This window comes from Halichoeres trimaculatus, unplaced genomic scaffold (genome assembly GCF_033239565.1).
Source record: "Halichoeres trimaculatus isolate MK-OKI-2021-1 unplaced genomic scaffold, fHalTri1.1 fHalTri1_scaffold_3, whole genome shotgun sequence".
Taxonomy (NCBI): Eukaryota; Metazoa; Chordata; class Actinopteri; order Labriformes; family Labridae; genus Halichoeres; species Halichoeres trimaculatus.
In genome coordinates this window covers 26540458-26556884 of record NW_027437181.1, presented here as the reverse complement: position 1 = coordinate 26556884, position 16427 = coordinate 26540458, and the positions used below count along the sequence as shown (strand labels likewise).

Below are 16427 nucleotides of genomic sequence, written 5' to 3'. Positions count from 1 at the left end.
GATTATCCCACAGACTAATCCAAGACCCACAATAAGGTCTAACACAAGAAATGGAGCCTGCCTGTGTTCTGTCACTAAACGGTATATCGCTGCTGGTAGATAGTTTGCTATAAAACACAAAAGATGGACCAAAACAATGTTGAAGGCCTTTCTCTTCATCTGGTCACCTCCTCTCCTGTCACCTCCTTCCCTGTCTCCTGGACCAGGCCTCTGAAGAGACCACAGCACTGACAGAGTGCAGTAAAAAAGCAGGGAGACTAGGCTAAAAAAAAAGACCATCCCGAGGTAAGGGACTCTGGGTAAGAGTCCAACGGTCAAAATGAGGGAACTCCAGGCCAGAGCACACTGTGCCACCCTGTACTTCAGAGGCTTTAACCTGGAGAAGGAAACACGGCACAAACAGGGGTCATGATTTCAGACTCGGATCAGAGTGAAAGATTGTTCACAACAAACTTTAAAAGTTTTAAACATTCACCTGAGGAAGATCAACGGGTGAACCACTGTGATGTAACGGTCCACGCAGATACAGCCCTGGAACAATGGCCTGGCCGTCCAAACCAGAAACCATTGAACCAACAGCACCAGAGAGAGTCCTTCACTGACTGGTTCAGGGATGTAAAAACAGTACATCTGGGCTGGCAGTCCCATACAATAAAGTATCTCACATACAGCCAGGTTCAGGACATAGATTTCTAAAGCCAGCAGCTCTCTGTTTCCACGAAAAATGAGCCAGACCTCCCATAGGTTGGCTGGAAAGCCCACCACAAAGTTACAGATCAGGAAAACAGAGAAAATAGAAGGTCTGAAGTCTGTTTCATCCGTCACTGCAATGATACAATCCCTGATGCCAGAGCTGTTGAAATGAGGGCCGTACAACCCAATCTCCATTTTCTCACAGTTTCTTCAGGTTGTCGTCAAATATCAACAACAAATTCATCAGCAGCCGGAAGAACCTCACCTCTCTGAAGCCAAAAAGAGGAAAGTGTTGTTCCTCTGTCAAAGGTTATCCTCGTCTTTCTTACTGAACACTCAGGGTACAACCAGAACTTTGAGCTCTACAGATGCTCAGCATGCAAAGAGGCTGTTTTGAATGGGGGACTGTTTTGGTTGGAAATAATCTGCGAATGGAAAAACTTGCAACAGGCATGAACACACATGTAAATGATATTCCTGCATTTGACAGCTGTTCATGGCTTTTAAGTTTTCATCATGTAATCATATTGTCATTTCTTACTTTTCAAAATAAGATGCAGTCAGCGAAGAGTAAGATTAAATGATTTAAAACTGAACACCTCAACCACAGTGAGTACAGTGTACAGCAGTCATTCCCAGAGTGATAACTCTGATGTATCTGTGTCTGTCTCTGGTAACTACATTTATTATTAAAATCATGTTTTGATGTTTTTCAAGGCATTTTTTACTGTTTGTTTCTGCTGTAAGAGGAGAAATGAGTAATGACATGCACCAAAATGTTGTGGTTCAACAAAGTTAACTGTTGCATGGTGTGTGGGTTCATCTTCTCTTTTAAACCTGGTGAATTTCTTTAGATGTCACCCTAACCTAGGATATCAGAAGTTTAACAGAAATCATGGTGAAGTGGGCTGGATCTATTTGGATCCACTGGTATTTGGCTGCTGCATAAAACATCTAAACTTTGGTGGAAAAGAAAACAACCTCAATAGCAGAGAGACACAGATTTTTGATAAGGGGAAATGAATAAAACTAAAGATGTCTTCATAAGAGGATGACAGGTTTATACAAGGACCTGTCATTGAGCAAATTTGCTAAGCAGCTCGAGCACATTTGATCCTGCAGCTGAGGTGTTGGAAACAGCAAAAATGAACATGTGTAAAGATCTGAGTGACATCAGTGACACCTCTAAAACTGCACCTTGTGGGGCGTTCCTGGTCTGACCCATCAGAAGAGCAACCACAGAGCAGACTGCTGAATAAGTTAATGCCTTGTTCTGAAAAATTATGTGTCCAAACTGATATTTAAGTCTGCATCACAGTTTTTGTGTATGGGGCTCTGCAGCTACAGAAGTTCAATACAAGACAGATGTTTATGATGAAATCTTGATGGTCATAGTGTTATTTACAAATAATATACAGTGCTGTACAAGTTTATTAGACCCTCTGTCATCAGAAAACCACCCAGCATTATGAAGTGCTTTGATCGAAACTCTTCCCTGCGCTGCAGCGCTTAGAATAGGAAAAAGTTAGTTCACATTTTTATTCTCAAATTTTAAGCAGCACACAGGAATTCTCTAAGAATTTAGAAATTATTCAAGAACATGATACGTCCACTTAAACTAATGAAAGCAAATACATTAATACACAAATTGTAATTTGGCAATCAAAAAAAAACAATGTGCTCTACTACTTTTTGTAAAACAGTGCATATAGAAAGTCATGGATGAGAATGGTTCTTATATTCTAGCAATAAATAAATCATTTGGACTCAAGAGCTTGTACATACAAGTGGTAGATTATCGGTAACAGAAACATAAAAAATATTTTGTTAATCAGTAATATACTGCTCTTTTAGGGCAGCAGCAAACACCTTGCACTGGGTAGTGATCCTAGAATTGCTTAAATCGCTGTAAATGTCTGAACCATGTCTCTAAATCTTTTCTGAGCGCCTTAGATGCTTCTCTTGAATGTGGCATTAATGTTGTTCACTGTTGCAGCAAAACTCTTTGCAAAACTTCCAAAGTAAAATGTCCTCGTAAACACTAGATTCTTTTAAAAGACACAAATTTTCAACTGGAGTAGGGGTTTGGTGCAGCTGCTCTGTTGGCCTTTTTACTTTTTTTTTAAATGTCTTAATTACCCAAAGTTCCTTGCGTCTTACTCATGCTTAAAAGTCAAATACTAAATTACTTTGTGAAGAGGTGAAGTTGGCCTTCATCTGACTGCAAAATGTTCCCAGGTATCAGAGGTGTAAAAGGATGTTTTAGTGACCAGTTAATGTTTTGTTTATTTGTTAAGTTAAACCCACAGATCATTTCACTTTGACAGAGATAGTTTATGCACACAACATTCATGCTTAAATAAAGAAGTGTGAGAATAAAAAACAAACTCTCAAGGATTGTTTCTATCAGCAGAGCTGGCTTCATTTATTAGGTCCAAAGTATAAAGCACACCACAACAAAGCCCCAAAAGTAGCTGGTCACACTGAATGCTCAAACACCCAGTCTGGACTGAGATCTACCATTACTGACAGAAACCCCTCCTGTCCACAGTACAGACAAACAGTTCTTCAGAGAACAACGCAGCAGAGAGGGTCTATTCAGATTCATGCAGCGAACATGCTGTGGAGTATAACCATCACACACATTCTGCCAGGGTCAAGACATATAGATCTGAACATTTAGCAATGAGTAAACAAAGACTGAGCAGTGTATGATGGTTTACGGATCATCTGTCAAAATCAAACATGTCAGGGTTTTCAGATAACATGCTTAGTCAGGCTAACATGTACATGTTTACACACATGGGCATGGTACGTTTCTATTTTCTGAACACATCTTTACCTCAATGAGCCGAAATAACACATGAGCAGCTGCCATATTAGTGAGTTATTAAAGATGACTGTTGGTTACAAGACAAACAACAGATGGACCACTTTTCCCAGATCGCAACAGCAGTCTTTGGACAGTGCAAACGTTTGAACTAAACTTCTGAGCTGTTACCCAGATTATCAACAACTCTACTGAACTCCAAAATCTTAAAGGACTGTTTCATACTGTGCAGCTTCGAGCCCACTGAACCGAAGCTTTTCAGCAACACAGGACATCAAAATCATCTGATTGTTACTGTGGTCCAACTTTCTCCTCCTACCAAAGGCATGACAGCTAATTTCTATCTATCAAGCTGCAAATACAAACAACACAGCTTTTCATATTATATGCCCATGTTCAGAGAAACGCAGTGACTAATGTTAGAGGAAACTAAAGCATTAAATGAACATTTACAGTAAAGGGAGATTGAGACAAGCTTCTGTCAAAAGGAATAAGAACATCAAGACGACAAATGAAAGCTTTTTTTCCAGTTTGAAACTTGCCAGTTGCTATACTGCATATCAGTAAGTGCTATGAAAAACCTGTGAAGCGTCAACGAGGGGAAAAACTTTAGATGACAGAAAACTGGATGCCATGTTTGTTCAGGCGGTCGATCAGTGTAGTTTTTGCAAAAGCAGCACCGGGGGTGTACACGCCTCCTCTGGAAAACAGAAAAAAAAAACAATCAATTAAAACCTTAATAAGATTCTTACCCAAGTCTGAGGAATTTACAAAATGAACTATCACTCTAAAGTTAGCTGACTCCCACATGAAGAAGATGTTTCTTTAATGTCATTCTAATTCACAGTATCATTTCTATAAAACACAACCAGATGATCTATCATCCTTTTAACAACCAAGTTTTCAATGGAAGTTAAAGCTGTGGTATTAGGATTTTCTGAATGGTGCTATATTAGTATCTGGGTGTGAAGCAATTTCCACATCAGAATGGATTCTGGTTTGGATCACTCACGTTTTGGGCAAAGCAGCGGCTTCGTTGAGAATGGTCAGAGCAGCCTGCACCATGGCAATGGGCGTAGCTACGTATCCACATTCTATAAAATTACAGAAATACAATTAAAACACCATCAGACACATGTGACATATAGGCCAGGGTGGGTAACTTTGCTGTTTTAACTTCAATACTCAACCAGAACAGGAGAGACGGACACATATTTAGCTCAGATAGAATGGTTCACATCCATCTTACCTGAGAGGTTTGTTTCTGTGTTTCGAAATCAGTTCAGTGAGAGTTTTTGTGCCAACATTGAATATTAGAGCTTTAAAATGTGCTTAACTTTTTTATGGTGGAAAACTAAAATTCAACAGTCAGGTTTTTAATTTCCACCTACCTGGTCCTTGAACCACTGTGCGGATCTTGTTGTTGGGTTTTCCCTGAGAGGGATCCTGCCCCTCTGTGTATCCCTCTCCATAGAAAGCAAACTGGAATGATGCACCATCCATCTATAACAAACACATGACCCCACAGTTCAGAAACAGAGAAATCCTTCCTCTCTGACCTACACAGACTTAAGATTTTTAAACAAATGACCAAAAACATAGGGGAGAATTAACAGCAGGGAGAAGTAACTAAGAATGGATTCTGTTCACTACTGGCACCATAACTGTGCACCATTTGACTTTGCCATCTGATCCATCAGAGGTCTAATTCACAAAGAGATGTGACACAAATTGCACAGTTTATATTCAGCTAACTACCAGGTGCAAGCTAGCAAAAAAGTGTCTCAGATTAAAAAATCCCCTTCATTTGCAATGACACGTGTGATATGTGCAGGGGTTAACCCCAAATTAAGAAAGCAGCAGCTTCAGAATCAGTGCTCTGCATCCTTGTGGAGCATTCTGTGTTCCCTGATTGTACAATCTACTCTTAGCCCTTTCTGTCAGCACGTTACCTGCTTCCTGCTTGGTCCCGCCTTTGAGAAGAGTCCAAATGAGAAGAACTCTGGATGCTGAAAAGTTGGATACAAATAAAACAGAAGGATGATAAAAAATATTTCTCTGCTCCAAGAGGCAATCTGACTTGTTTGTGTTGATAAAATGTAGATATTGAGTTGAAGTCAGCTGTGAGTCCAAACTACACAATGTTTAAAGTATTTCTGAAGTTTTGTTTACCTTAACAAGCAGATTGCGTCCAAAACTGAACTTGACTAAGAACCAGAACATCATGCCAGCAAACATCAGCTTGAAAATGTTCCCAAGCCCCCCTATTCCTGCATACGCTCCATATTGGACCTGAAGTTAACAAGACAGAATATTTAACATTTCATAAAAGCAACGATGGAAAGGAAAAGAAAAACTGATAACTGACCGGTGTTTCCTGGTGCTCCTCTGCCAGGAAGCGCTGAGTTCTCCTAACGACGGAGGGGTCCGAGCCCATGAAGGGCACTGTGTACTGCTGGATCTCATTACTGAAGAACAACGTTCCCCTACAAAATGTACACATACACAAACTGTGTCAAGGCATTAATCTGTAAACTGTTACCATCTCATGAAATGAGTCTTTATCAGTAAATTGCATGATGGCTGATAGGTAAGATGACACTGTATGAAACTGGACAGTGCATGGTCTGTCCACCAGAGAGCACTGACGGATTCTCCAAACTTAACAACATCCTGCACTGTACATGCAGCACTGCCTTTGTTTAAGACATTCCATTACAGCCCAGTTTTGTTACATGTTTAGAATAAAAATAAGAATTATGTGAATGTTTTTTTGTTCTATAATGTGACAAATTGTGTTTTCTTTGTGTATTTGAGTTTACCCTTAGCAAGGAGACACCAAACAAAAAATGCCTGACTCTGGAGGACATCTCTCATTTGAAGAACTTTGAACAACTCTGTACTATTGAACACTACCAAAATGGAAGCTAATTATGTAAACTTGACCTTGAGTAAACCAAATTTCCACCTCTGTGTTCTTATAAATATGTTAGTTACTCATATAGTTTGGAATAATCTCATACAGTGCTCACAAAGTCATGCTATAGCATGCTATAAGTATAGATAAGATATTCAAATACTGAATAAGTTTTGTAAAAATCTTTATAACTGGATTAAGTAATAGGAGTTTTAGTGTTTTGCATTAAGGTATAATGCACTAGAACACCTTTAAAATACGTTCACTTCTGATAACACTTTATAGATATTGCTAGAAGTTGAAATTGTGTGTTTTTAACTACTTATAAGAACTGTTATAAAGCCTCATGAATACATTAATAAGACTTGCAATGCATTACGAGGGGAGAGTTCATAAAAGTGTTAGCATCACTCTTTTATGTACCTGCGTTTAAGCTTGGAGCCGATGGTTGGTAGAGGTTTGTGGTTGAACTTCCTCCTGAGACTTTGAAGCTTCTGACTGTCTGCAAACCCATAGATGGCTGACTGCCATGTACCGTCATGGATACATCCACCCTGACAGAGGAAAACACACACACACACACACACACACACACGCACACGCACACGCACACGCACACGCACACACACACACACACACACACACACACACACACACACACACACACACACACACACACACACACACACACACACACACACACACACAAGGGGTAAATACAGAGGACGTGGTGGTAGAGAGAATGTATTGAATGAAAAAGGAACTTAGACAAGAGTAAATGTGGAAAGTGAAGAGAAAAACAAGCAAGTGGACTTATGGGTAATGTAGTTACATACATCAGGCCCTGAGCTAACGGTTAGAAAGCTCTCCACTGCAGTCAGTGTACCTGTGAATAAACATACACACATGGACACACACACAAAGAACACATGTTGACCGTAAGAAGAAGAAAGATGGGAAATGTATAATTATGATTCAGTATCAGAGAGGCTTTTTGTTTATATACTCCTGTGTTCTAAGTGTGTGTTCATACCCCTGAACTGGTCCCTGGTATAGATGACTCCCATGTCTGCAGGTATGGAGTCAAATCCACAGCTTCCAATGATGTAAACACCTTTTTCAGCTGCCTGGCTGTTGTAGTTCAACTGCATCCCCTCAAGAAACTGCAAACAGTCACACAATAAATTATCTGGTATTTTAAAACTGCTAAGTAAGAAGAAACTTCTTTAGACATGACAGCACCTGCTATTATATGTATATATTGCTGCCAATGTATCGATTTTTAACAGTTCAATCATGCTGGGTTTAGAGCCTCTGGGCCCATTGATCCATCCAGGACCCAGTGTCCAACTTAATGTTGAAATAGTATATTTATTAATTTTGTAACCTTCTGGCATAGGTCATAGCACTATTCATGTAAAGGTTATGATATGGTGGCTGTAAATAGATATTACAGTACATAATGCAGCTCACTGAACATACCTGAGGCTCTCCACTGATGTCAATGTGATGGGCTCCGTTCTCCACACAGGCTTTGACGACTTGCTCACCATAGAACCTGTACTGTACACACAGATCAGCATTCACATTAATTCATGTCTTATTCTAATGTGTCTTCATGTTGCTGTGGAAAGGTGTAAGCAAACAATTGCTTGCAGGACCCAGCTTTTTCAGGCAATCCTGTTTAACCTGTTCATTATATTGATGTGTTATTACATGTTACTATTACATAATGATTCATGATGGTTATCTGCTTGAGGTCAATAATGTAATCTTATTTCAAATGACATTTTTTCACAGTTTCTTAAAAGTCAAGCCTGTGTTTGAAAGGGATAAAATCTGGTATTTCTAACCCTGATTCTACCAATTTATACATTTGTGCTTTAATTGTCTACTTTTTGCTTCAGCTGTTTGCTCTTGCTTTAGCTGAGAGAAAGTTTAAGAGTTGGTTACTTTAGAGGCAGAGTTTGGCTTGAGACAAGAACCAATATGATGATACACAGGACACATAACAGCGTTGACAACCTGTTTTCAATTCAGGCTCTGTCACAATCAGAGTTTTGTGTGCAAGGCAGAAGCCTTCACTGTGTAGATAAAGCCTGCTCTGTGTGTGAGAGAGAGAAAGTGAGAAGACAGAGGGAGACAGACAGAGTTACAGGGCTTAGTTATGCTACACTGATGCAAATGGGCGAGGATATGATGTACAACACAAGTTCCATTTCTCTGTTTTTAACCCAGTCAAACATAACCAAAAAAAGAAAAAGACAGCACATTTATGCCTGTAGTCCACTTACAGGCCCCACACAGTTGAGGACAATCACAGCCTGTTTGCACATGGCTGCCAGAGAGTCTGGTTCTCCTACATCTGCCACGATAACGTCCACCTCTGTCCTCAGCTCTGGTTTATCTGCACAGACACACAGAGTTATGCGTGATGGTTTGTTTTTTAATCAGTTTTGTTACAATCAATCTGTACTCCAGTCTTCATAGAACAAACCATTTAAAGTGTTTATTTTTACTGTATGTCTAAGCAAATGGGAGAAAAGACAAATCACTTTGGAAAAAATGACTGTCATAGTGCAGTTTGTTCACTGAATGACTTATCAGGCACTGTGTGTGCTCTCATGACTGGGGGCTGCACAGTGGGCAGGTATGTTCCATCAGCTGTTGTACACTCCCTGAAGAAGAAGCCAAAGAGCAGGGGGCCAAAGAATAACAGTCTAATCCTCTGGAAACTAACATCACTATCACAGCTGCAAACTAGCTGTCTGGCTTTGTTCAAGTGAGGGGCTTTATTTTCTAAATTTAGACAGTTGCATAGATACAAATAAAACAAATAACTATAAAATCACTGGTATGTTGTTTTTCTGTCACTAAATGCAAAAACGTTTGTTGCAACTGGTTAACAGAGGAATTTTTCATGGTAGGGCAAAAGGAACATCTGACATATGAAGAGGTTCTTAATCAGGATAATGTTGAAGGAGTGCTTTCTGCTCTTATGAAGGATAAATGTTTTATAAAGTCATTTCTTGAATCCTTAATTAATACTGATTTAAAAACATGATTATTACTATTGAATCTGGGCTCGTGATAACACCATATACTTCACCAAATTTGACTGATAAAACCTTATGCAAGGTGAAATATGAAACAACAGCTGTGCTGCTTCAGTTTCATTTTCATTTAGATCTGCCACTGTAGCAGTTGTTCAAAAACTTTAAGTTTAACTCATTATGGTTGGTAAGCTGAAAACAAACACTTCTGATTAACATTCAAGTTAAAGCAGAAAATGAGAACATTGTACAAACCATTATAGCTGATAACTGCGTCAGCTTTCAGACTAGTAAAAAATAATAATACTAATACATTTAATGACTCTTTTGCAACCTTTTGTACTTTGGAGTTAAGTCAACGTTTAGGGTCAAAGTCATACTGCGTATGGGCTATCTTAATGAGATAGTTGTTAGCAGTTATCATTTCCATGAGAAAATCAGATTAGAAGCACAGCTCAGTCGCATAATCCTTACCTGCGAACACAGGGACAATAATCGAATAATTTCTCTATATGTTGCATTGCTTAAAGTTGAAAAAACAATGTGCTTTGATATGCACAACCAAGTTCAGATACATACTGAGGACTCCAGCGGCCTGCTCCAGAACTTTTTCCAGCTTCTGTCTGCTCCTGCCTGCCACGGCCCATTTCAGGTTCCCTCTCGGACCCTCAGACACAGTCCGGGCAACCTCTTCAACCACAAACTGTCCCGTGAAGCCAGAAGCTCCGAAGATAACCAAGTGGTATGGCCTGCTAGCAGAAGTTTCAACACGAGCCATGGTAGGAGCAAGCAGTGGAGGAGCTCGCAGACACACCTTCACCTCTTTATCAGACTGACAGGGATGAGCACGGACTGCGTGCAGTTCTGACAGGGCTTCTTCGTCCACTTCCTTAGCAACAAATGCTAATATGCTAGCATAGTTTTACACAAAAAAAAGGCTGTGTGAGCTACCGTAATAGTGAAAGTTGAAGCTTTTCGAAGAGCACTTTATAGGGTGCAATGGGATACATATCTGCCTGTTTTGTCAACTTTAATTTATTTTTTAGTGTTCTTATATTAACACGACAACTTCCTGGACCTTCTGATTGGGCTTCTCAGTAGTCACGTGACAAAGACGACACTCACATGCGCCTGGCTGTAACACCACGAGAGTTGCGAAAACATCCTTCGGGTCGGGATACAAAAGTCTCAATGTCATGGAGTTTAACCAGAGTATCGACAGATGAGGAACACATTTGAACACCAGATGTCCTTGAATTTGTATATTTAAGGCATTCTTCAATAAGGTACGTCCGTGTTTATCCAAGAGGAATAATATTATATGCACTTACATTGCACATTACGCTAGCATTTTGCGAGCCAGGCAGCTAACGCATTTGATATTCTTAGCTTTGTCAAACATATCTACTCCTGCTCGCCTCATTACCGTATGTGATGGTCTTGTGTGACTTTTTGTTGAGTTGATGCGACATCGTCTTTGCACTCGCATGGCTAAAGGTAGTAAATGCATCTCCGCTGAGGCCAACAGGGCTAATCCGGCAAAGTTTACCTCCCCACGTGCAAGGAGAACATATTGTACGCCACTTCAGCCCACAGCTGTTAAAGAGATTACTACTAACTTAATGATATAGGCCATTTAAGGTTCGACCATATAGGACCGTAATACACAACAGTCGTTTTTTATGTTTATATTTTTTTCCATCAAGGCAGCAATCAAAATTAAAGGACAATGGCTGCATAGGGTGGATAATATTAATTGTGATGGCTCATGATAGTTTGTAGGTTGACATCACTTAGTTGTATGTAAACGCCATTGTCCCTTTTCTCTCCATCCTCTGTAGGGAGTGACCTCTAGGAGGGGTCCTGACAACCCCCCACACCCCATCCAAGGTCCACCATGTCTCACCAATTTTGTAAAGCAGTGGAGCTGCTGATGCGCTCTGCTTGCTGCCAGACCATCAGAAATAAAGCCTGTTTGCATAAGTCAGCATTGGCTCCTGTAGGTCCCTATAGCCACTGCGTTCTTGGGGTTCCTGTGCTTCAAAGACGCGCCTACAGCTTAGATTCGCTTTCTTCAGGTCCTGGTCGGCCCTCACATGGTCCATGCTCCCAACAACCCCGTGCAGAGAGAACATCACCCTCCTCCGCTCTCACACACAGGAACCTGTCTGCTGTAGCTGTGCAGGTGGGAATTTACCTTTGGCTCTACTGAAGTTTTCTGAGACCTGGTGATGTTTTAAAGAAGTCGGGCCAGTAAAAACAACCAAGGTGTACCCTTCTAAAACACCTTTCCACTGCAACTCATTGGGGACAGCAAGAATTTTGCATTATCTTATAATATAATAGCACTGCTCTATCAATTTTCCTCTAAAGCTTTCATCTTGTATTCCTCTTGATATTCAATTGTTTTCCTTATATTTGGTAAATTCCAGTAGGCTGGATGTCAGTCTTCTGCTGTTTTGCACTTGTCTAAGAATTATCTTTTTTCTACATTTTGATATTATACTGTTTATAGCTCTCCAGTCTAAAACCAGATTTACTGTTGTATCAAATGTAGGTTTATGGGTTAATAATGTATAAAAATGACCTTGCTGAACCCACTTTGTGTTAGGAGGAAAATATAGAAGTCCTATACATCTTACAATTATTCTTTTCCACCCATTTGATGAAAGTAGTTTTTACACTCTACTAATTGCAAGTCTTCCAACAGGGCCAATACCGTCCTTTATGTAGATACGACTTCCTGGACCTTGGAGATGTTGAAGAAAACATACGCCAGGCTCAGGCCTGTAAAAAAATAAGACGTTTCATAGTCGACCCTGACCTGGCCAATTTGGTAGCCAAGCACCTGGAACCTGAGGATCCTAAAACTATAATCTTTGAATGTAACCCAGGTATGTATCTGACAGTGTTTTAGTCTGGGAGAAACATAAAGTCCAACTTGTGAATGTGTATTTTATGGTGTGTAAATATTATTTTATGCAAGCTAAACAAGACGTTTTTGCCTGCACTGTCACCATTATTGCACAGTGTAATTTATTCTCCAAACAAAACAGTTAAGCTGTAAATTTTTATGTCTGTCTTTTTTTAGGTCCCGGTGTGTTAACTAGGGCACTGCTTAATGCCGGAGCTCAGAGGGTTGTGGCTCTTGAGGGGGATAAATCTTTCCTGCAAAATCTACGGGTAACATAAACATCTCTAATCATCCAAGTACTGTTTTTACCCATATGTGGAGATGAACGCTTTATCTGCTCTAAAAATTGAATCATCAAATGTTTTCATCCACTTGTGTAAAGCTTAAGTAATCATTGTTTTCATGTTGTAGGACTTGGAAGGTCGTCTTGATGGTCAGCTGGAAGTGGTTCACTGTGACTACTTCAGACTAGACCCCATTGGAAGTGGAAGTGTCAAACCCCCTTCCATGTTCTCTGACAAACTGTTCACTGACCTGGGGATTTCAGAATCAAGCTGGACTGACGGTGAGCAAAAACCCGTTCACACATGAGCAGTGAAGCAAACCGAAGACACTGCTATGAAGCAAACGTTATAATGAGAAGATGAAGCTTTGATCTTGACTAACTGCACCAGTTTGCGTTATGCCTTTACACAACTTTTCTGAGTGACTTCAGTGAATTGTACCATAAACCTTCCCTTTTAAAATGTGTCATCTTTTTTTCTAACTGCTTGATCTTAATTTCTTCTTAGATGTCCCAGTGAAGGTGGTGGGCATGCTGCCACAGCGTAATGAACGTGGTTCGCTACTAAAGATGGTCTACGCTTTGTTTGAAAGGCTGTCTGTCTATAGATACGGGAGAATAGAGCTCTACCTGTTCATAAGCGAGAAGGAATATCTGGTAAGGAACAAATATTTCATTATTTCAATAATATAGATATGAATACATGATACATTTTATTTGATACCTGTATTTGTGAACTCACTGGGCTACTGAGGGCATTGTATCCATGTGGATGAATAGGAAATGGCTCAGTTCTTTACAAAGTTATTGCTTAACCTGCCAGTTTGTTAGTGATTCCAATGAATATCCACTGGTGATAAATGTATAATCTAACATTTTCCCTTTCAGAAACTGGTGTCACGGCCAGGGATAATGATGCACTACAGAGCCTTTAGTGTTCTCTGGCAGATGGCCTGTGATATCGAACTGCTGCACAAGGTACACTATAGAAGAGAGTGGCAAAGACATTTCATGAAATTGCAAAAGTACTAAACCAATGTGATTCTCAGACAGTTTATATTGACTTCAGAAAAGATCACCAAGAAAAAAATCACCAAAAAACATGTTTTATGATTCTTACCTAAAAAAATCAACACAATATGGGTAAAATTGATGCATAGAGTCTTGAAATTGTTAAAGTCCCCATCTCTGTCTGTACAGGAACCCTGGGAGTCATTTGTAAAGTCTTCGAAACAGAGTGTACCTGTCCCCAATGGCAAGGTAAGAAAGAAGATGGACTCAACAACAATGCAAAGTTTCTCACGATCATACATTTGACACCTACTCTTACTGTCTGTTCCTTTCTTTCTCAGCTTCCCAATGACCACCTGTGCCTGGTACGTCTGCGTCCACGGGCTGAGCTCTTCTCTTCAGGCCTCAGTCCTGCGAATGCTTCAACTCTGCTGATGATGATCAAACAGTGTCTGGCTAAAAGAAAAATCAAGCTCATCGACAAACTCAAGTAAGCATTGCTCTATCAAAGAACTGCAAAGAATGAAGTGAAATGTCAAGCAAGAATATCCATAGACCATATTTTCCTCTTTCTTATTTCACCTCTTCTATGTTTCTTTCTAGTCTCTGGTCACCAGACAGTGGGAGTAAGCTGTTGTCTGAGATGGGCCTACCTGAGGACATACTGACAGGCCAAGTGTACCCAGAGGAGTATCTTCAGCTGTTCAACTTGATGGACAAGTGTCAGGAGTTCAAACAGAGCTGGCTCTATGACGAGTTTCTGGAGAACACTCAGAGAGAGGGCTGGGGATAAATGACTTACATTAAGGTCATTTGTACAGTTTTTTAGATATAGAATAAAATGTAAACAAAAATGTGCTATATAATGATAATTTAATATAAACACAACAATGTAATGTGTGCTGCAATGAAATGGTGACACACAAAAGATCTGTACAAACACAGAATAACAAGACTGGTTAAATACTGTTGTTACAAAAAACATTCTTGAACTGATGAAATGTTTGTGACTTACTGTGGAGTGATTACTCTGGATCTGCGTTGTCTATGACTTGGTTTCCCAGGAGTTAAAACAGAACAAAACCTCACACTGTCATGTTTCCTTTGCTGATGAGAGTCATTTTTTTCTGCCATCTACTTATTTAAAATGGTTGTGGAATAAAAATTGCTCCAAAGCGGGCCCCAAAAACTTTTGGTGGAGCATTCAAAATAAGGTATACCATAAGATGCTTTTATGGCACTGAAATGTTTGAAGCAGCTGCAGTTTTTTTGAAGGTTATATTGTGACTGGAGTTTTGCTGAAGACAACCCAGTGTGTTTAATGTATAGCATAATTCCCCTGCAACACCAGTAAAGGCAGAATAGGGAATGTTTTTACTGAAAAGAAGGTCATGATTTGGATATTTTTGTACGTATGTTGCTGGAGGATAAACCTGACTGGTTTGCTGTCTCCTTGAATTTGAAAAGTAATTAAAACGGAGTGGTGGTGAAAAAAAACCTTCTGGGCTTAATATGTGCTTGCATTTAGAATGTTATCCAGATGTGTCTAAATTATTTTGCCTCACTTAATCTTTTATGTTGTTTCCCCATTACCTCCTATACAATTATTAAGCTGTGATGATATTTGGTTTTGAAATGCTTTTCTGTTGGAAAGTCTACCCAGGGTATCATGCTAAGCAATAACACCCCCATGAAAAATTATATTCAGAATACATTTTCTGCAATAAAACTGGGTTTTCTTGCTACAATTAATGGTTTTTCTTTGTTTGCTGTGCTATTAAAGTCAGTAATTGGGCCGTTTTCACTGCAATTATACCTTCATCCTCCAAAGAAGATGACCGTCAATGAGAAATCTTCTTGTGTAAAGGACCTCTTTCACAATACATGTAATTTTGCCCACAGCCCAATTTTTTTTGTCTATTGTGTGGTATTTGTAGTACACACAGAGACTCCCAAGAATATACCTTTAGAAAATCCAGAAGTCATCCAGGGCCTGTACTATGACCTATTTTTTGATCATTGCCATACGTGTGAGCCAGGGTGCACACTTTACCCCAAAACTTACTCAAACACAAATAATAAATCATCAAATTGGGTCAAATCACCTTCACTGAAGTCTGGTGCATCTTTTGAAATCAAATGTAAAGCTAAGTATTATAATTGAAAGAAGCTATTGAATTTTAACTGGAAAAAAATAGTTTTTTTTAATGATTTTTTCAACAAATTCAATTCTTTAGAGATGTGTCTGACCAACTTACAGTTGGTGTACACCTAAAATACTTACAAATTATTTGGCCACATATATATTCTCAAAGTGGGAAAAAAAATCATCAAATTCTGAGACCGGTAAAGTTGTTCAATTAACAGGTTGGGTTACTGTGGTAAAATCAGGATACATATCTTGTATATCAGGGAACCTTTAAAGATTTGTTCAGAATTCATCCTTTAAGTATGATTTCTTTTAGAATTTGAATGCTAGATTCAAAACAAACATTTCACATGAAATGTTATTCATTTTAATATTTAATAGCCACAAAGGGCCTGTACATTATGCCTTTGTGATGAGATAATAATGAGCCATTGATACAAGTAAAAACCGATGCATTTTTGGATTGTTGTAATCAGATTGTGTTTATCTACAATGACAGCAATACATAAACATTACTTCTGTCAATTTCTGTTTCTAGTACTTATAAATACATGTAATCTGTTTAATGGCCTTCATG

The 16427-nt window shown here is 39.3% G+C and overlaps 2 protein-coding genes across 2 annotated transcripts; one reads left to right on the top strand and one right to left on the bottom strand.

The window, feature by feature from the left end:
- Positions 1 to 3096: 3096 nt before the first annotated feature.
- Positions 3097 to 10483, bottom strand: LOC141787598 (saccharopine dehydrogenase-like oxidoreductase). Its single transcript, XM_074666122.1, has 12 exons — positions 10073 to 10483; positions 8735 to 8847; positions 7923 to 8003; positions 7474 to 7603; positions 7277 to 7326; positions 6864 to 6994; positions 5892 to 6009; positions 5696 to 5815; positions 5476 to 5532; positions 4915 to 5026; positions 4536 to 4617; positions 3097 to 4223 (listed from the first exon to the last, which is right to left on the bottom strand). Exons 1-12 carry the CDS (start codon positions 10269 to 10271, stop codon positions 4133 to 4135), a joined length of 1284 nt encoding a protein of 427 aa, XP_074522223.1. The 5' UTR covers positions 10272 to 10483; the 3' UTR covers positions 3097 to 4132.
- Positions 10484 to 10570: 87 nt separating this feature from the next.
- tfb2m (transcription factor B2, mitochondrial) lies at positions 10571 to 15455 on the top strand. The gene is made up of 10 exons (XM_074666121.1): positions 10571 to 10779; positions 11335 to 11678; positions 12204 to 12387; positions 12585 to 12676; positions 12819 to 12972; positions 13199 to 13347; positions 13579 to 13668; positions 13891 to 13950; positions 14043 to 14191; positions 14305 to 15455. The coding sequence occupies exons 2-10, from the start codon at positions 11391 to 11393 to the stop codon at positions 14492 to 14494; spliced, it is 1356 nt and encodes a 451-aa protein (XP_074522222.1). The 5' UTR covers positions 10571 to 10779; positions 11335 to 11390; the 3' UTR covers positions 14495 to 15455.
- The last annotated feature ends 972 nt before the right edge of the window (positions 15456 to 16427 follow it).